At 41.4% G+C, this 20,049-nt stretch overlaps 3 protein-coding genes across 4 annotated transcripts; all 3 read right to left on the reverse strand.

Moving 5' to 3' along the window:
* Nucleotides 1–7,452: 7,452 nt before the first annotated feature.
* LOC121777431 lies at nucleotides 7,453–8,863 on the reverse strand. The gene is made up of 2 exons (XM_042174695.1): nucleotides 8,597–8,863; nucleotides 7,453–8,514 (listed from the first exon to the last, which is right to left on the reverse strand). The coding sequence occupies exons 1-2, from the start codon at nucleotides 8,861–8,863 to the stop codon at nucleotides 7,453–7,455; spliced, it is 1,329 nt and encodes a 442-aa protein (XP_042030629.1).
* A 2,830-nt stretch (nucleotides 8,864–11,693) lies between these two features.
* LOC121777440 lies at nucleotides 11,694–13,099 on the reverse strand. The gene is made up of 3 exons (XM_042174707.1): nucleotides 12,879–13,099; nucleotides 12,166–12,761; nucleotides 11,694–12,085 (listed from the first exon to the last, which is right to left on the reverse strand). Exons 1-3 carry the CDS (start codon nucleotides 13,097–13,099, stop codon nucleotides 11,694–11,696), a joined length of 1,209 nt encoding a protein of 402 aa, XP_042030641.1.
* A 4,341-nt stretch (nucleotides 13,100–17,440) lies between these two features.
* Nucleotides 17,441–19,645, reverse strand: LOC121770384 (transcription factor bHLH61-like). 2 transcript variants are annotated; one of them, XM_042167125.1, is made up of 4 exons: nucleotides 19,464–19,645; nucleotides 19,066–19,170; nucleotides 18,818–18,985; nucleotides 17,441–17,627 (listed from the first exon to the last, which is right to left on the reverse strand). In XM_042167125.1, exons 1-4 carry the CDS (start codon nucleotides 19,539–19,541, stop codon nucleotides 17,535–17,537), a joined length of 444 nt encoding a protein of 147 aa, XP_042023059.1. In that variant the 5' UTR covers nucleotides 19,542–19,645; the 3' UTR covers nucleotides 17,441–17,534. The 2 variants fall into 2 exon arrangements, with proteins under 2 accessions (XP_042023059.1, XP_042023056.1); XM_042167122.1 differs by having other exon boundaries at nucleotides 18,818–18,988.
* Nucleotides 19,646–20,049: the final 404 nt, after the last annotated feature.

Here is a 20,049-nt window from a genome sequence, read left to right on the forward strand (position 1 = left end):
TAAAGCTTCAATGGTCAGGCTGACGAAATTGTTAATTATGGAGCCTAAAATATCTCCTACCATGTTTAGGATTTGTTTCCTTGAAGTATATTTCCTTGTGATAGATTTATTCCTTAAAAGATATTTCCTTATGGAATATGTTTCCTAGTTTGACTAGAATTAGGGCTCTCTAGTTACTTATAAATAGAGGTGCTCCCTCATTGTTAAATCATCCTGAAATTATATAGTGAAATCCCTGGCTTGGCATCGCCCCCAGACGTAGATACACATTGTATCGAACTGGGTAAACAACTTCTTGTGTTCATTCTCTTTCATATTCGTGATTGCCTGTGTTTATTTCCCAACAACTGGTATCAGAGCCTAGGGTTTAAGAGGCAGAAATCACGATGGGGATCGACGAGAAAATTGCTGTAGAGAAGTTCGATGGATCTGATTTCGGATTTTGGAAGAAGCAGATTGAGGATTACCTGTACGGTAAAGATCTCTGGAAGCCTTTAAAAACCAAACCCGAAAATATGAAACATGAGGAGTGGGAGCTGCTGGACAGAAAAGCGATGAGCGCGATTAGGCTATCGTTGTCCAAGGATGTGGCTTATCTCACGACTGCAGCAAAGTCGACAAAGGAGATGATAAAGATCTTGGAGGACATGTATCAGAAACCATCAACGGCAAACAAGGTACATCTGATTAGACGATTGTTTAATTTTAGAATGCAAGAGGGAAAGCTGGTGCAACAACATCTCAACGAGTTCAACATGATTACTTCGCAAATGAACTCGGTTAATATAAAATTCGATGATAAAATTCGTGCCCTGATTTTGCTATCGTCTCTGCCTGAGAGTTGGGCTGGCACAGTGACAGCAGTTACTGCTGTAGAGACAAAACTAACAGTTGACAGAGTAAGAGATCTGATGATTGGTGAGGAAGTTCGCCGGAGAGAATCAGGATCTTCTACTTCGGGATCAGCACTGAATACAGAACAGAGAGGCAGATCGAAGGGAAAGCAAAATCGTGGAAGATCAAATTCCAGAGGAAGGAGTCAATCCAAGAAGGATTTGGATAAAGTTAAATGCTGGAATTGTGATGAGTTTGGGCATTTTAGAAATCAATGTGAGGCACCGAAGAAGTATAAGAATAAGGATCAGAAGGACAAGAAGACAGCAAACGCTACCATGTCTGATGACGATGGCGAGGCGTTGGTCTTGAGCGTCAGTAGTCCGATGGAATCATGGGTATTGGATTCTGGGGCGTCGTTTCACTCCTGCAGCAATGTGGAGATAATGGAAGACTACGTTTCTGGCGATTTTGGGAAGGTACATCTGGCTGATGACGAGCCCTTAGATATCGTGGGAAAGGGAAACGTGAAGGTAGTGACGTCCAATGGATCCGTAATAAAACTGAATGGAGTCAGACACATTCCTGGATTGCAGAGAAGTTTGATTTCGATTGGGCAGCTTGATGCAGAAGGGTACACCGTGATATTTGACTGCAACAATTGGAAAATTACCAAGGGAGCTATGATAGTAGCTCGAGGTAAGAAGGAGGGTACGTTGTATACCACAACTAACTCCAAAGATTGCATTGATATTGCAAGTGAGACAAATAATGCAGATTTGTGGCACTGTCGTCTTGGCCACATGAGCGAGAAAGGGATGAAGATAATGTGCTCAAGAGGTTTACTGCCTGACTTGAAAACTGTTGAAGTTGGCCCGTGCGAGGATTGCGTGTTTGGGAAACAGAAAAGGGTGAGTTACTCAAGAGGAGGCAGAAAATTGAAGACACAGAAGTTGGAGATGGTCCACACTGATCTATGGGGACCAGCACCTGTGAAGTCCCTAGGAGGCTCTGAATATTATATGACTTTCATCGACGACTCTACTCGAAAGCTATGGGTTTATTTTCTGAAGAGTAAATCCGATGCGTTTGACGCTTTCAGGAAATGGAAAGCCCTTGTTGAAACTGAAACCGGGATGAAGGTGAAGTGTCTAAGATCCGATAATGGAGGAGAATATGAACTTGCAAAGTTCAAGGAATTCTGCGCCGAGAATGGAATCCGCATGGAGAAAACTGTGAAAGGAACTCCACAGCAGAATGGAATCGTAGAGCGCATGAACAGAACGTTGAATGAGCGAGCAAGATGCATGAGGTTGAAAAGTGGATTGCCAAAGAGTTTTTGGGCAGATGCAGTCAACACAGCTGCATTCCTAATTAATAGAGGTCCATCAGTTCCCTTGGAGTTTCGGATACCTGAGGAGGTTTGGACAGGAAAAGAGGTAAATCTATCTTTCTTACGCATCTTTGGTTGTGTTGCTTATGCTCATGTTAGTTCCGTTGAGAGAAGTAAGTTGGATGCTAAATCTATTAAGTGTACGTTCATTGGTTATAGAGGCGATGAGTTCGGTTATAGACTCTGGGATGAGCAGAACCGTAAGGTTATTCGCAGTAGAGATGTCATCTTCAATGAACAGGTATTGTACAAGGATAGATTGGAGGCGTCAAGTCCCAGCAGTTCTGAGCCACAAGTGGTCGAGCTAGACATCTCAAACTCGAGTGGGAGCAAGGAGAGTCAGAATGCTGAAGAGGTGCTTGAAGAAGAACCAAGCACTCCACCACCGACTATTTCGCTGCCTAAATCGACTAGAGAGCGACGTGCACCTGATAGGTACTCGCCCTCTAATTTCTATTTGTTACTTACTGATGGTGGTGAGCCCGAGTGTTATGCAGAGGCAGGAGAAGGCCCTGATAAACGAAGGTGGAAAATTGCCATGGATGACGAGTTTGCCTCTCTTCTCCTAAATGGCACATGGGAGCTTGTGGAACTTCCTAAAGGGAAAAAGGCATTGCATTGAAAGTGGGTCTATCGAATCAAAGGTGAAGCTGATGGTAGCAAGCGCTACAAGGCTAGGCTGGTTGTCAAGGGATTTGAGCAACGATACGGTATTGATTATACAGATGTGTTCACTCCTGTTGTGAAACTAACTACTATTCGTTTAGTGTTGAGTATGGTAGTTGCAGAAAATCTATTGTTACATCAGATGGATGTAAAGACGGCATTCCTTCATGGTGATTTGGAGGATGAGTTGTACATGACACAGCCTGAAGGATTCATAGTAAAAGGAATGGAAAACCTTGTATGCAAGTTGAAGAAGAGCTTGTATGGTTTAAAGCAAGCTCCAAAGCAGTGGTACAAGAAGTTTGATGGATTCATGATGGAGATTGGCTATAAAAGATGCTACGCTGACCATTGTTGTTACTACAAGAGGTTTGACAAGAGCTATCTGTTATTATATGTTGATGATATGTTGATCGCAGGAGGTGATCAAAAGGAGATGGATAAGTTGAAAAGGCAATTGTCTGAACGATTCTCCATGAAAGATCTTGGAGAGGCTAATCAAATTTTGGGCATGATAATCGAGCGTGACAAGGCGGCAGGAAAATTGTATCTTTCGCAAGCTGCTTACATTGGTAAGGTTTTGGAAAGATTCAACATGGATAATTCGAAGCCAGTAAGTGTGCCTTTGGGCAGTCACTTTAAGCTGTCGAAGAAGGAGTCGCCGAGTACAAAAGAAGAACGTGCTGAAATGAAGAAAATTCCTTATGCTTCAGCAATTGGCAGTATTATGTATGCAATGGTGTGTACGAGGCCTGATATTGCACAAGCAGTGGGAGTAGTGAGCCGGTTCATGGGTGATCCGGGCAAGCAACATTGGGAAGCAGTTAAATGGATCCTTCGATACTTGAGAGGTACTACAGAAAGCGTCTTATGTTTCAATGGCAAGAATGTCGAGCTGGCAGGTTATGTGGATGCAGACTTGGCGTCCAATGATCTTGATGGGAGAAGAAGCACAACCGGGTATGTATTTACTTATGGTGGTACTGCTATTTCATGGACTTCTAAGTTGCAGAAGACTGTTGCTTTGTCTACTACGGAGGCTGAATATGTAGCTGCGTCAGAGGCAAGCAAGGAGATGGTGTGGTTGCAGAGTTTCTTAGATGAACTTGGGAAGGAGAACAAGAGTAGCATACTCTACAGTGATAGTCAGAGTGCTATTTTCTTGGCGAAGAATCCAGCGTTTCATTCTAGGACAAAGCATGTGGAGTTGAAATATCATTACATCCGACACCTAGTGGAGATGAAAATCCTGCAACTTGTGAAGATACTTGGAAGTGAGAATCCTGCAGATATGTTTACTAAGGTGGTGACCTTAGAGAAATTGAAGCTATGCATAGCTTCAATTGGCCTTGGAACTTGAAGAGAAGGTTAGGCGATGCTAAGCGGATGAAGGGATGAGATCACGAGGAAATTGTTGTTTAGGAGTTGTTAGTCTCCAAGTGGGAGATTGTTAATTATGGAGCCTAAAATATCTCCTACCATGTTTAGGATTTGTTTCCTTGAAGTATATTTCCTTGTGATAGATTTATTCCTTAAAAGATATTTCCTTATGGAATATGTTTCCTAGTTTGACTAGAATTAGGCCTCTCTAGTTACTTATAAATAGAGGTGCTCCCTCATTGTTAAATCATCCTGAAATTATATAGTGAAATCCCTGGCTTGGCATCGCCCCCAGACGTAGATACACATTGTATCGAACTGGGTAAACAACTTCTTGTGTTCATTCTCTTTCATATTCGTGATTGCCTGTGTTTATTTCCCAACAGAAATGAGTTCCTTGGTCAGAGAGGATGGCTCGTGGCACCCCGTACCAGGTAAAGATATTTGATTTTAAAAATCTTGCCACCTCCTTGGACTCACACGTCCTTGTCGCCTTAGCCTCTATCCACTTGGACACGTGGTCCACATCCACCAGAATATAAAGATTCCCTTCCGACGAAGGGAAGGGTCCCATGAAATCCATCCCCCACACATCGAAGATTTCACACACTACTACGAGGATCTGTGGCATCTCATCTCTAGCAGAAATCCCTCCAGTCAGCTGGCATCGGGGGCATCTCTTGCAAAACTCATAGGCGTCTTTATGAAGGGAGGGCAAATAGAACCCGCTAACAAGCACCTTCCTTGCTGTCTTCTTCGGACCGAAATGACCGCCACAAGCTAGCGTGTGGTAGTGGACCAATACGTCCTCTTGTTCCCACTCTGGTATGCAGCGTCAAATGACTTGATCATTCCTAGGCAGCTCGCCTGTCACCAGATGGATGACTTGATCATTCCTGGTATGCAACTCTCATCTTCCACAAATAAGGATCGTCCCAGTAGAAATAGCGGGAGTCGCTTTTGAGTTTTTGCTTTTGCGCTCTTGTGGCTTCATCATTCCTGGGCAGCTCGCCTGTCACCAGATAGTTGGCCATGTCAGCAAACCATGGCTCCTTCCGCCTGTGGTTCTCTCTCCCTTGCTCAGCTTGATTTATCCTCTCAACTTGGCTAATAGACTGCAGACTGGACGTACACCTAATCAAGTACAGATGCTCTTCGGGAAAGACGTCGGAGATGGCTTCCCCATTATCCTCTTGTATGATTCGGCTTAAGTGATCAACCACTCTATTCTCACTGCCCTTCTTGTCGACTGCCTCCCAGTCAAACTCTTGTAGCAGGAGTACCCACCTGATCAAGCCCGGCTTCGACTCTTTCTTCGCCACAAGGTATTTGATCGCCGCGTGATCGGTATAGACAATCACTTTCGGGCCCAGCAGGTAGGGTCTGAACTTTTCGAAGGCATAGACTACTGACAGCATCTCCTTCTCTGTCGTATCGTAATTCTTCTGCGCTTGATTGAGAGTCTTTGAAGCGTAGAAGATAACATAGCTTTTCCCATCGATCTTTTGACCCAGGACCGCCCATACTGCATAATCGCTTGCATCGCACATCACCTCGAAGGGGTGACCTCAGTCTGGGGCGCGGATGATCGGAGAACTGATCAGTCTATCCTTCAATAGCTGGAAAGCGGCCTTGCAGGCATCGGAGAACTCGAACCCCACATCATTCTGGAGTAGCCTCGTCAAGGACTAGGCTATCTTCGCAAAATCTTTGATAAACCGCCGGTAAAAATCGCACGACCCAAGAAGGCCCTGATCTCCTTTTGATTTGTTGGGTACGAGAGTTTTGCAATAACTGCCACCTTAGCTTGATCAACCTCGATCCCTCTGCTTGACACCACGTGGCCCAGGACAATACCTTCGGTGACCATGAAATGATACTTCTCAAAGTTCAAAACCAGGTCCTTCTGCCGGCACCTCTCCAGCACTCTGGCTATATAGCCCTTGATAAAATGTGTCCCCATAGACGGTAAATTTGTCCATGAAGATCTCTATACAATCCTCCAACAAATCAGAGAAGATGCTCATCATGTATCTTTGGAAGGTGCCTGGGGCGTTGCAGAGGCCAAATGACATTCTTCTGTAGGCGTAGGTGCCAAAGGGGCATCTGAAGGTGGTCTTTTCTTGATCCTCCGGAATCACTGCAATCTAAAAATAACCATTGTATCCATAGAGGAAACTGAAGTATTGTTTCCCGGATAACTTCTCAAGCATCTAGTCAATGAATGGCAACGGGAAATGATCTTTCTTTCTGGCCACGTTCAGCTTCCTGTAATCAATACACATCCTCCACCCAGTGACGGGCCGTGTTGGGATCAACTCATTCTTCTCGTTCTTTACCACCTGGATTCCGCCCTTCTTCGGCACTATATGAACTGGACTGACCCAGTTGCTATCAGGAATGGAGTAGATAATTCCTATGGAGACCATCTTGACTATCTCCTTGAGTACCTCTTCCCTCATGTTGGGGTTGAGTTTGCGTTGCTCGCCACGGTGTGGTTTAGCTCCTTCTTCCAACCTAATATGGTGCATGCATAAATCTGGGCTGATGCCCACCAGATCTGTCAACTTCCACCCAATGGCCTTTTGATTTCACCTCAGCACTTCCAGCAACTTGTTTTCCTGCCCCTGGGTAAACTGACTGTTGATGATAACTGGCATTGTTTCGTCTTCCCCCAGATAGGCGTACTTCAAATGTGCTGGAAGGGGCCTTAACTCATTTGCGGGTGTCGGCACTTCAGTAGGCAGAGGATTTTCTTCAGTTTCTCTTCTTAGTGGCGTGCCTTGATCAGACAGCTTCTCGAGGCTAGACACTTGAGCAATCCTGCTTGACTCAGCTGGTCGCGGTCGCTCGTAGAAATCCATCACTGCATTCGCTATGGCTTGATCATCCATTTCGCCCACTTTCACTGCCTCATACCAGTCTGTGATTTCCCTCTCAACTTCCTCGTCCGCGGCAGAGTCTGTGAACTGCCTTTATAGGAACTCCTCCTCCAGATACTCCTGCACCAGTTGCTCAGTCACATCCACCGAATACACGTTTTCACTGTCTGTCGGCCTCTTCATTGCTTCGTCAATATTGAATGTAAACTATTCTCCATTGAAATCCAAACTGATCGTCCCATTACGGACGTCGATTATAGTGCTGGCCGTAGACAGGAACGGTCTTCCCAATAGAATTCAGCTGGACTCCTTCGCTGCTGGCTCTGTCATCTTGATGACGAAGAAGTCGGATGGGTATAGAAAATTGTTCACCTTCACTATTACATCTTCAAGAATTCCTTCAGGATGAATGCTAGATCTGTCGGCTAGTTGTATCATGATGTCGGTGTCGACCAGCTTAGCCTCTCCCAGCTTTTTGTAGATAGCATACGATAGAACATTGATGGATGCCCCTAAATCGCATATTGCGTGCTTCACTTGAATATCCCCAATTAAAATCGGGAGCGTGAACATCCCTGGGTCGGTTTTCTTTGATGGAAGATCGCTTCGCTGGATTACTGCAGAGACATTCTCTTCTGTGATCATTCTTCCTTCTTCATTGACCTTCCCCGCTAGGTAGTCCTTAATAAACTTGCTGATTGGGGGCATCTTTAACTTTAATGCAGTCAAGAGTGGCACCATGACTTCTACATCTTTGAACAGACTGTCCACATCGATCGTGGCGTCTCTATTCCTGGTGACCATTCCACGATATGGGTAGGGCTTGATCTTCTCAGCTTCTTTTCCTTGACTTTCTCCCGAGGTCTCGCCGCCCATTTTCGCTTTCCCTTTGTCTCTTCCTTTGGCTTGATCAGGGGGACTGGACTCTCCTTCTTCTTCCTGGCTTGGTCCAGGCATAGATACTGGGGGTACCGCAGGTGAGCTGGGGCTCTGGTATACCTTCCCTGATCTCAGGGAGACTTCGCTTATGTTCTCCCACCCAGGAGGTTGCACCATGGCAGGGATCTTTCCTTCGTTTCCTCTCAGCTCTCCCAGCGACATGGCGACTTGAGATAATTGCTTTGTAAGCAAGTCCAGCGCTGCCCTCTGCTCCTTCTGAGCCTCCTGAATCTCGCGCATCGCATCATTTTGATGGTGCGGAGCCATAGCCTCTCCTGGACCTTCGTTGGGGTGCCTGTTATATCTTTGATTCGAAGGGCCTCCACCGTGGCTAGGCTGAGTGTAGTCTGATAGCCCGTAGTGGTCTGGTTGATACTGGGGCTGATGGTATTGTTGGTTCCCTGGGTGCTGTTGATTCCCCTTTGATGTGGCGGAACATAGCTCACCACTTGATTGTTCGGTTGCCTCCCGGAGCTGCTTGACTGGGGGCCTTGATGTCTACCTGACAAATTGGGCTGTCCTCCACTGGACCAGCTTGACCAATTCCCTTGAGGTCCGCCTGACCAGTTCCCTTGACCACCCTGCATTCTATTTCCTTTATTGTTTGGCCTTTCTTGATTTCATGCGGGCTAATTGGACTGCCCTTCGGAGGGTTGTATCTGTTGTGTAGATGGTTGAGGCGGTTGGCTTGGGCTTTGATTACTCCACCTGAAATTTGGATGATCTCTCCATGGAGCATCCCTCTGCTTCCCCTAGATCCAGTTGCCATTTGGGTTCCAATGGTAGACAACATTCACCAGAGTTTGCGGCTCCACTTCAGGAGGAAACTCGCAATAATAATAATGGTGCTCCTCCGGCGGTGGTGTCACATATGGCTTCTCCTTGGGAGCAAGCGGTGGAGGCGCTCTGGACTTCTCTACTGCTTCTAGCGGCTTCTTCTCCATCTGCTCAAATCGAGCCTCCAGCTTCTCGTCGCTTCGTGCCTTTGCTGCGTGCACCGCTCCTCGTCTTTACTGGCCGCGGGAGGTTTCATACGATCTCTTTGCTTGGGGTCTTGGAGAAATCCCCTTGGGCAGGTCATTTTTGCTGTTGACATTTAACCCACCATAAAAGGTTGAATAGACCTCCCGCTCTCCCATTTTGTGATTAGGACACGCTTGCAGCATTCCCTGGAATCTGTCCCAATATTGCCCGAGAGGCTTATCGTACTCCTACCTCGCCTATAATTTCTCTCTTCAAGGCACTTGTCTTCGATGTTGGGAAGAAGTGGTCCAGGAAGATCATGCGGAACTCGGCCCAGGTTCTAATCGAGCCTTCTGGCAGCCTTGTCAACCAAATACTTTAATCACATTTCAAAACAAAAGGTATCGCCTTGAGCCTGTAATCTTCTGACGTAGATCCAGCTGGTACTGGTTGAATGTCACAATATCTGCAAAATTCTTCCAAAAAGTCATAAGGTCATTCCTTCGAGAGTCCATAGAAATTTGATAACACTGGGAGCACCCCCGATTTGATTGCGATTGCCGGTATTCCTGGGGTAACTATGATGGCATGAGTGGACTCCTTCTCATCATGAGCGTGTAGGGAGCCGAATCCCCAATCGTTGTCTACGATGGTCATCTGCTTTTCCGCTTCCTCGAGTAGTGGTGGTTCAGGCGGCGTGGTCTGTTCTCCTTCCTCCTAACTGGTCAGTTGCTCAGCAGTTGATGACGAAGCTACTGCTGCTAACACTGCTCTGTAACGAGTGGTTACTACACCGGCCTCCTGGACTCTCCAATGACCGTTTGTATTTCTGTGGATGAGAGGATGATTCCAGTGTCCTCCGCGGTGGTACCTTCTCAAAAAAAAGAAAGAAAAATGACTCAACTTTATTTTACCCAAATAATACCCGCAAGTGTACGGGGTTATCGTAGCAAATAGCAAGCAAGAGTATATCGTATCCCACAAAGACAATTAAGTGTAAACCTAAGTACCACGAACAAATTTCAACTACTATCCAGACAATCAGGAAATTTGGTTTTGAAACTAACAACTACTGAAAACATGTAAATGCAGAGATTAAATTAGAACAATTAAACAAGAGAGCAATTAAGCAAGTTGTGTAAGATGATGGAGAAATATGCAGAATTCAAGGATCCGATGTACAACTCATAGGCCAACCTAATTAAAACCGATTTACAATTTAAAGTCTCTAGAATTGTTGAATCAATCACAATTGTAGATTAAACCCCCTCCCGAGGTGAGAAATCCGTGGATTAGGTGTAGTAATTGAAGTCCCCTTCTAATTCTTAGACCTAACTCCTAACAGTTTGATTAGATTAATGATCCCACTCAAAATCTCAACTCTCCCAAGTTTTATTGAATAAAGGTGTGAATTATTCCTCTTTCAAAATTATATATTTCATCTCCCGATTACTCTAAGAAACCCTACACTCCCAATTGGTGATCAAGCAATTGATAGGAAAAAGCACAAGAATAATTCAAACAATTGCAAGAGCATGATAAAATGAAATCAATTGGATTAAAACTATGAATCAATGCATCTTCACCAAGAATCCCACATGAAAGGTTTAGTTACTCATATTCAAAGTAGAAAAAAAAAGAAACTAAGAAAAACAATGGAATTGAAGCTTGAATCTCCAATCTTCTTCCAAGAGTTCTTGAGAGAGAGAGTGTGTTTTTGCGGCTCGGAGAGAATGTCTTTTGTTGCCCTAGCTCTTGCCTCTTATTTTCTCTCCAAAAAATTGCGTCTGGCATTAAAAAATCGTCAGATTGACGGACCCGGACGGGTGAAAGCATATATACAACCCCAAGTTATCAAATAATAGGCTATTAGGCTCAAATATGGCTAACAAAGGATTATGATTTTTATTTTAGGGTGAAAGTAAAGACAAGGCTAGAACGGATGGCCTAACGTCACTTCCTAAATCTATACTCACTATGTAGACTCAAGGAAGATCGCGAGCAAGTTCTAGAAACATATAACACAATGACGATAATCACACATTTAGAAATATATAGCATCATTAGCAACTCATCCAAGCATGCTTGGTCATATCAACAAGTTTTCACAAACATTTTAACATATAGCATCATTAGCAACTCATCCAACAAACATGCTTGAATTCAATTCAAATTGCTCCAACCCCATTCAATTTCATCCAAGGGAGTTTATTAATCCTAAACTAAAATCCTAAGCAAAAATTTTAAAACTACCCAAAAATAACATGAAAACAATAAACATGCTCATAGGTTCACCATCCACCATATCACCCCCCCAAACTTATTCAAAGCTACGCAAAGAAATAAGTTTGAAACGTTGGTGGAGAGGTGATGCCTACTGAGCAAACACACTAATAGAAATGCATAAAACAATACAAGATACCTTCCATGGGTTGCCTCCCATGCAGCGCACCTTTTTATCGTCGTGTGCCCGACGTCTTCAAATATCAACCGAGATCCCCTTTCATCCTAGAGTTGCCTCCAGGTGATCGCTTGGCTCCTCATCCATGAGGAAATAGATCGTTCCACGTCTTGGTGAGCCACCACTTTTCAGGCTCTCTCGGGATAGGCTCCTTTAGTGTTGGAGCAGTTATCTTTCATCCCTTGGCATCAGTTGGTATTTTACCCCCCATCCTAGGGGGTTCAGTAGTGATCACCGCGTGCACCGGTGAAGGGCAACTATGGTCTGCATCGATCCATGCTATTGGCTCCGAGTCAGTGGAAGCCATCATCTCCATGTGAAGCTCATAAAAGTCCTTCTGCTTCACTTTTCTGACTACACTCGATCCTCCTTCTTCAGTAGTCTCTTGGTGCTTCAGACGCACCACCTTGCACTCCTCAGTTCTTCCATCCATGCTTCTCGGTTTGTGGGAAAATGTTTGACTTTCTTCTCCCATGAAGATTGTCAACTCTCCCTTTTTCACGTTTATATTTGCCTCAGCAGTGGCAAGGAAGGGACGTCCTAGCAGTAGGGGGACTCCCTTGTCTTCTTCCATGTCCAAGACCATAAAGTCGATGGGAAAAATAAATTCCCCGACCTTAGTGTGGCTGAGGTGGGCTTCAAAGTACCAATGTTCATTTGCTTGAACACCGATAGTGGGATTAGATTAATGCTCGCGCCTAGATCGCAGAGAGCATTCTCCACCTTATAGCCCCCAATGAGGCAGTCGACAGTGAAACTTCCAGGATCCTTCAGCTTGGCAGCCAGTTTCCTTTGCAGCAGAGCACTGCAATTTTCAGTTAGATTAATAGTGTCAACCTGCCCCCAACTGGTCTTCTGGGCTATCACCTCCTTCAGAAACTTAGCGTACTTAGGCATTTGCTGCAGTGCCTCGATCAAAGGAATGTTCACATGCACCTTTCTGAAGATGTCCAGAAATCGAGTGAACTGCTCATCTTTCTTCTTCTTCTGATTCAGTACCTGCGGGAATGGCACCTTTACTCCAGAAGTGGTGCCAGTATTCTCCTTTTCAGCCACCTTTTCCTTCTCTGCCACGGCAACCTTGGGCTCAAGAACGGTATCAGATGTGGTCACAGGCAGTGAGGGAGCTTCATAAACAGTGCCACTCCTTAGATGCACAGCTTTGCATTCTTTGGGATTTATGATGGTGTTCGAAGGGAATTTTCCCGATTGAGTAATAGTACTCACAATCTGGGAAATCTGGCTGATCTATGTGTCGATGTTCTTCAGATGAGTAGCCATAGTTTGCACATCTGTCTCAACCTTCTCCATCTATTGATTGTTCTGCTCCATGAGCTTGTTGGACTGTAGCATGAAAGACTTGAGTATGTCTTCCGTGGTCATCTTCTTCGGATCATTAACCACTCCATCAGTAACTGTGAACCCCGGGGGTGGTTGCAGAGCATTATTTGGGTTTCCATAAAAGAGATTGGGATGCCATTTGTTCCCGAACTGATTATATCCTCCACCCTGAAAGTTGGGGCGGTGATTATTGAAGTACCGGTTGTTGTCCCCTTGATTTACATAGTTCACGTCCCCCATTTTTCCTTGGGGTTCTTGAGACGGCTGTCCCATTGCAATGCAGTCAAATTTCATAGTCAGCGCATCCAACTTGTCGGACCCGGCCGGGTGGAATTATTGCACATAAAATCCACCCGGTCGGGCAGAAGTCTCTGGACTCTTTATGAACAAAATTGGCCACCCGGCCGGGTGGAATTATTGCACATAAAATTCACTCGGCCGGGTAGCTCCCGGAAGTCCGCGCGGCTTTCGTAGATCGGCCATATCTCTCTCATCCGAACTCCGATTGGGGCATGTAAGGTACCCACGCGAAGCTCTTTCGATGATGAACACAATGGTACTCTCAGAATAGGATTTGGACCCCATATTGATAGGCAGATTAACGTTTGAAGCAGACCCCAGTCACGGCTTGGCTCATTTTGACCCTTTTTACCTATTTTAACTTCAAACACTGGATAAACTCATCAAAACACCTTTATAGTGAAATATGGACGTAAACTCAAGTAATATGCATTTAAACACCAATTATCATCACGTTTAACGCCCAATAAAACAGTTAAAATACGAGTTTATCAAAAAACATACTCCATCTGTCCCATTAGAAATGAAACGTTTTCCTTTTTGGTCTGTCCCATTAAAAATGAAACGTTTCTAAAAATGGAAATAATACTTTCTCTACTTTTCTTCTCTCTTACTTTATTCTCTCTTCATTAACTCACAAAACAACACTACATAAAATCCCGTGCCGAAAAGCAAATGTTGCATATTTAATGGGACGGATGGAGTATTAAAAAAGAATGAAATAAAACTATTTACATATTTGCATTAAACACATCCATGTAATAACACCATGCATCCCCGGCAACGGCGCCATTTGGTGAAATGAGATTAGTAAACAGAATGATCAAGTGGTTTGTCAAATTGACTGATCGAGTGGATCAGTTTGCAATAATGTCGTTGCGACTTGATCAAGGCGCTCACCTCTCTTTTTCACGAAAACATTTATAACTCCCTAACATGCAACTACTTTAAACAGTAAAGCGGCAAGTACGTGGTCGATCCCACAGAGAAACTGGTGCATTGAGTGTGTGTTTAGTGAAGAGGGTTCGGCTGCTGTCGCGCTTTAAGTTGGGAGTTTTAAACTACTGGATTAAACTAGGCGGAATGTAAACTAACTACTGGATCAAGTGACTCATCATGCTGGAAAATAGCGAATCGATCAAGTAAGCAACAAACTGGAATAAAAGATTTAACTACCTACCATGCTACGAATCTACGAAACACTTGGCCATTCAATCATAATGAAAGTTCAACACTGGATCTGGGATTTTTAAAGATAAAGATGAGACTAGAACAGTAGACGAAAATTCCGAAGCAAATAACTTTGATTTTTTTAACTTAGAACTCAAAACCGAACTGTGAAGACGCGAAATACTCCCTCCGTCCCGTGCTACTCGCACCTTTGCTTTTCGGCTCGTCACAAAGTCCTTACACTATTTATAATTTAAGTTAGAATTAATGCATTTAATTAATATGTTAGTTTAAGTTAAGAGCTCTTTTATTAAGTGATGTCTCATTACACCTAAAATTCTTTTTTAATTACACAAAAAAATCAATCCCAAATTTACGGCCTAAAATGAAAAGTGCGAGTAGCATGGGACGGAGGGAGTACAAAACAAGAACGTTTCTTTAACTACGCAACAAAACGAAATTAAACTAAGCAACTAGATATAGAGTATGAGAAAGCGAATAAAGCCGAGAGATCCTCGGTCGGAAACTTGAGACGGCGCCGAACATATCTAGGTTTCTTCTGTCGCGCTCTCTTCGGTCGCTCTCCTTCTAACTGACCATTTATAGTCTCTAACCTAGGCTATCTTGGAACGTGGAAGAACTTGGAATCAGGCGAGAACTAAACTAAGGGCCAGGAAGAAGATTCTCATTATGGTGCTGCGTCTTCTATTTATAGGCTCGTCGCAACAACCTCCAGCTAGGATAACGACTTCGGCAGCGAATATTCGTCCTTGTTGGGATTGTGCGCCTCATCAATTGATACGTGACCTCCTTCTAGAATGCAGTGGTTCTTCAATAACCGAATGAGGATTCGGCTTCATCCGTGCGCGTTTTATCCATCGATATGTGTCCCATTTCTGTTTCACAGCTATAGTTCTTGATAACTAATTGAGGATCGCTTTCCAGCGCATCAGCCTCACGTGTCCTCCTTCTAGAATGAAGTGGTCCCCCGGCTAACTACTTGATCACTACCTTGATCAACCCACCCAGTTTTGGCCTTTTTTGCCTCTTGCGCCAGCTTGATCAGCTTGGCCTTGTTGCGCTTGGTCAAGCGACATTCCTGCACAATTAAGACTCGCTTTGAGCGATAAACTGATCAAGTAGCCTTCATTTTACCTCTAAACCGATGCATGAAATAGGCCTTATCAGTTTCACTATCTACTAACACTACTTTAACCGGTGTTTTAAAAATCAGACCGGACCGGCCGGTCGGACTGGTTCGGCCTCGAACCGGTGCCTGGTCCGGTCCGCATCTAAAAACCAGTTAACATTCTGACCGAATGAAATAGGCCTTATCAGTTTCACTATCTACTAACACTACTTTAATCAGTGTTCTAAAAATCAGACCGGACCGGCCGGTAGGACTGGTTCGACCGCGAACCGGTGCCTGGTCCAGTCCGCATCTAAAAACCAGTTAACATTGTGACCGTTTTGAACCAGTAAAACCGGCCGATTCAGCCGAAAACCGGTGACCGGTTAAAGCGGTTTTAATAGAAACCTGCAAGTTTTTATTAAAAATTGCACCCCTATGGCATCGAACCCTGACCATCAGGATGAAAGACTCACCACTGCACCACACTCATTGTTATGGTAGAAGTAAAACTTTAACTATTCTTATCACCCTATTCAATAGTGTTTACTTTATTCTATATTTAATCACATGTTTTAATAAACTGATTAACTAACCATATTTATTTATATTTCCATAAATTAACTAGTTAATTATAATATTCTACGTATAATATTATTTAATCAATTTTGTTATTTAATACTTAAATTTTAATAGGACTATTTTATCATTCACTAAATTTTAGTATTATCATATAGATATATTAGTTACATACAAATTTGAATATTTTAAGCATATATTTATTTAATTATTTTTATCATCCATTAAATTTAATATTAACATTCATTAATTTTTTTAAATTTTATATTATAAGAGTATATATTATTACATATACAATTTGATATATTTGTATTTATATGTTTAATTATATATTTGCTACAATATTCTGGTCTGACCTGGTCCAACCAGTTGAACCGTGAACCAGTAGCTTCGCCGGTTCGCTTACCGGTCCGGTTTTTAAAACAATGACTTTAACCACCATTCCCCTCCCCTCTCTCTTACTTTATCATACCATTCTACTTATCTCTCTTACTTTACCAATTTTGTCTTAGTTCTCGTGCCATATCCATTGCTCTTATTTTTATGGGATGGAGGGAGTATATCTAGAGGAGATGTTTATCGTGTCAGCGCATCAGGTTTTGGATCAACCCTACCTGTGTTGCGGCCTAATCGGATTGTAATTTTTATCGAGTTATTAATATTAAACCCTAACCGTAAAGGTTCGGTTTATGAGCTAGACTGACTAATCGAGTTGTTACTGATAAAATTTACATGTAATGAATCTAATACATAATGATGAAAATTAATCATATTTATTAAATATAAAATATTTAAATATGATAGTTAAACTCAAATATATGTAAATACTATTTTAAGATTTGTATGTATAGAAAATAAAATATAAACATATTTTGAGAAATTTTAAAGCATGTTTTAGAAATTAAAATATTTCTTAAAGTGAATTTATTTTTTTCTAATTTATTTATTTTTATATTACTAAAAACCCAATAAATATTTTTAATAAAAAATGATAATTATTATTTTTAGTTATTTATATTATAAAAATCATCAATTGAGTGTCGAATTAGGTGTCAAAACTGACGAAACAATAGACAATACTTGCATTTAGGCCCAACCCAGCTGACCACGTGTGAGCTAATCGAATTGTAATTTTAGCGGGTCATAAATTTCTAAATTAGACATGAATTTAGGCGCAAACCCCCTTCAAAACCAACCTAGACATTGGGATGCTTATAAGCAAGAATTGAGGCCCACTGTTTTCCTATTTTTTATGGGCTACTTAGAATATAAATGGGCGTTGGGCTTCCATATCTACCTAATCTAGTTACTCTAATTAGCCCAATTATAGTTCAGCCCAATACTTCTTTCTTTTACTACCATATTTTTATTTCTCATTTACCTGTGTGTGCAAGAACAATTACTAAGTAGTAAACATGGGAATTTTTCTTTTCTTCATACACTCAAATGAAACAAAATTAATGATAATAAGTAAGATTACATTAAACATATAACTAATTAATCTTGATGTTCATCGTTCGAATTCCTAATCGCTTGCAATACCGCTCGTTTAACCACCTGTGCGTCTATGCTCTCGGACGGCCCTTCGTTCTGCATTTTTATAGTTATGAAATATTAGAAGTAATTAATCATAAATCAGTTGTATGTATTGTACATTTATTTATCGTAAAAACATTTAAAAATGGAAACTCACTAACAATTTGTAAACATGGTAAGTACATCCTTTCACCATGAAATAGAAACACAAAATATAGTTACATACATATAATTTCTTATTACTAATTGTTTTGCTTCCTCATCAAATTGCAATGTAATATGCAGCATATTTATTAAGAATGATGTGAATCTTTATGTGATTTCGGTAAGTAAGAAGATATATATAGACTATGACAAATCAATTTTTGTCAGCGGACAATAACCAGACTTATATAAAAGTGTGTGGTGCAAATTATGAGGCAAATTTAATTTTATGTGGGTTGCACACGTGATTTTATTATTTGATCATGTATGTGACACTTTAATTTAACAAACTTATACATATAATTTATAGGGATGTAATCAAATATCAATTCTATATAAATTTCAAATTATGATTTGGACAGTTAGATTTCAGATTTGATGTTAACAGATGACAAATAACGTCAAAAAAAATGTCAACACAATGTCAACATTGTCAATTGATTGACGTTGTGTTGACATTTTCTTTTGATGTTATTTGCCATATATTGACATCAAATCTTGAAATCAAATGGTCATATCCTAGTTTAGAATTTGTAGAAAAGAAGTAATTTGCATTTTATCACTACACTACATTATACATGAGATTCAAATAAATAACTATCTTCTTAAAACGAGGATGTGATAAACATATAAAGAAGTACTACTTCCTCCGTCTGTGAAATAATGTCCCGTTTTGCTATTTTGGGATGTCCGTGACTCAAAGTCTCATTTGCTTTTTTCCATTTTAGTTAAGGGGTCCCCCATTCACCTAACTCAATACACTCACATTCTATTATAAAACCAATATAAAAGTGAGGTTCGCTTTCACCTAACTGGTTTCTCCATTTTTATCCACAAAGTTATCTTAAAACTTGTGTGGAGTCAAAATGGGATCATAAATGACAGATGGAGGGAATACTATTTGCATATATTCAAGGGTCGTTTGGCAGGGAAGATAGATAAGACAAAACATTATTAAAAACACATACATTTTAGGTTATTTTAGATCAGATTACTTCAAGATACGATACTAGCATGTGACGTGCTTGCAAGTGTTATACCTCACTAACGGCTTCGAGACGAAATTGATGGGAACAAGAAACCCTAGCATCGAGGACTTCAAGACCTAACTCCTCAAAGGCTTCTAGAATAGAAACAAGCAAACCGGGGCAGTTTTTCTCAGATAACACGTTAATTAGGAATCCCTTTTCTAGGGTTTCCACTTTCACCTGCTGCAAAATTTGAATATAAATAAAATTAGTAAAAATATATTATACTATGTATAAACATGAGAATTGAAATTTATTACCGTGGAATTTTGTAGAGACACCACATCTTGATTCAGTGTTTCCACCCTCTCCTTTAACTCTTGGATATATCTGGATGCATCCACCACAATCGATGCTTGATTTACCTATTTCAATTTATAAATTAAATTAACAAAAATACTGTAACAAATTTAATGGTTATTACTCTCTCTCTCAGTTCCAAAGTAGTAGAGTCATTTCATTTTCTGCACTCGTTTTGAAAATAATTATAAATTGTTAAAGTAGAGAAATAGTAAAGTAAGAGATAGAATACTGTAGCTAAGACTCTCTCTCAACACATTAACTATTTATCACTCTCATTTTTCGAAAACGAGAGTAGAAAATGAAATGACTCTACTACTATGGAACGGAGAGAGTAGTAATTATTTTTGATACCTACAGAAGAAGAATTAGAAGCAGAGCGAAGCTTCTCCAATTTGTGATAAAGAGCTGCTTTGTTTTTGTTTCGAGAGCTCATGGAGGACACACTTGAGAAGAAGATACCTGGATATGGATATGAAGAGGGGTTTAGTTTTAAAGAGAGAGAGGGAAATAATTATAAGTGGGGAGAGAGGGATAATCAGTCAAGCAATATTGATGTATGATTTTCTTGTTTTTTCTTATATGAGTACCACATGAGATTATGATGTAATTTTGTGTGCATATTTATATTATTCTCATTTATGCCCATCCACTTGCTATAGATCATCTTCAACTTCACTTACATTCAAACAGAAAACTCTTATTTATGACAACCACTACAACAAAAAAAAATCTATTAAGGACATATTTTAATTCAGTTAAGAATGCTAATTTATATTTCTAAATGTATCACCGACGCTTTAAAAAACGTCCTTATTGTTGGTATCCTGAATAAAATTAGAGGACGTAAATACAAATGTCCTAAAAAAAGCAAAAAAATAAAATTAATTTGTCATTAATTTAAGAACGCTTTCTTGGCATCCTAAATTGTCCTTAATTTCTAA

The sequence above is a fragment of the Salvia splendens genome, chromosome 2, assembly GCF_004379255.2.
Source record: "Salvia splendens isolate huo1 chromosome 2, SspV2, whole genome shotgun sequence".
Lineage (NCBI taxonomy): Eukaryota > Viridiplantae > Streptophyta > Magnoliopsida > Lamiales > Lamiaceae > Salvia > Salvia splendens.

Bases quoted from the DNA above. Each gene is read 5' to 3' on its own strand.
- LOC121770384 (XM_042167122.1), bottom strand. From the start codon at position 19,541: ATGAGCTCTCGAAACAAAAACAAAGCAGCTCTTTATCACAAATTGGAG. The intron at 19,171-19,463 runs GTAGGTATCAAA...AAATTGAAATAG, and splicing joins CTGCTTCTAATTCTTCTTCT to GTAAATCAAGCATCGATTGT. The intron at 18,989-19,065 runs GTAATAAATTTC...CAAATTTTGCAG, and splicing joins TGTCTCTACAAAATTCCACG to CAGGTGAAAGTGGAAACCCT.
- LOC121777440 (XM_042174707.1), bottom strand. From the start codon at position 13,099: ATGGGGGACGTGAACTATGTAAATCAAGGGGACAACAACCGGTACTTC. The intron at 12,762-12,878 runs GTCTTTCATGCT...CACATAGATCAG, and splicing joins ACCACGGAAGACATACTCAA to CCAGATTTCCCAGATTGTGA. The intron at 12,086-12,165 runs GTACTTTGAAGC...TGGACATGGAAG, and splicing joins GTTCAAGCAAATGAACATTG to AAGACAAGGGAGTCCCCCTA.
- LOC121777431 (XM_042174695.1), bottom strand. From the start codon at position 8,863: ATGGCAACTGGATCTAGGGGAAGCAGAGGGATGCTCCATGGAGAGATC. The intron at 8,515-8,596 runs GTAGACATCAAG...GCCACATCAAAG, and splicing joins AGGACAGCCCAATTTGTCAG to GGGAATCAACAGCACCCAGG.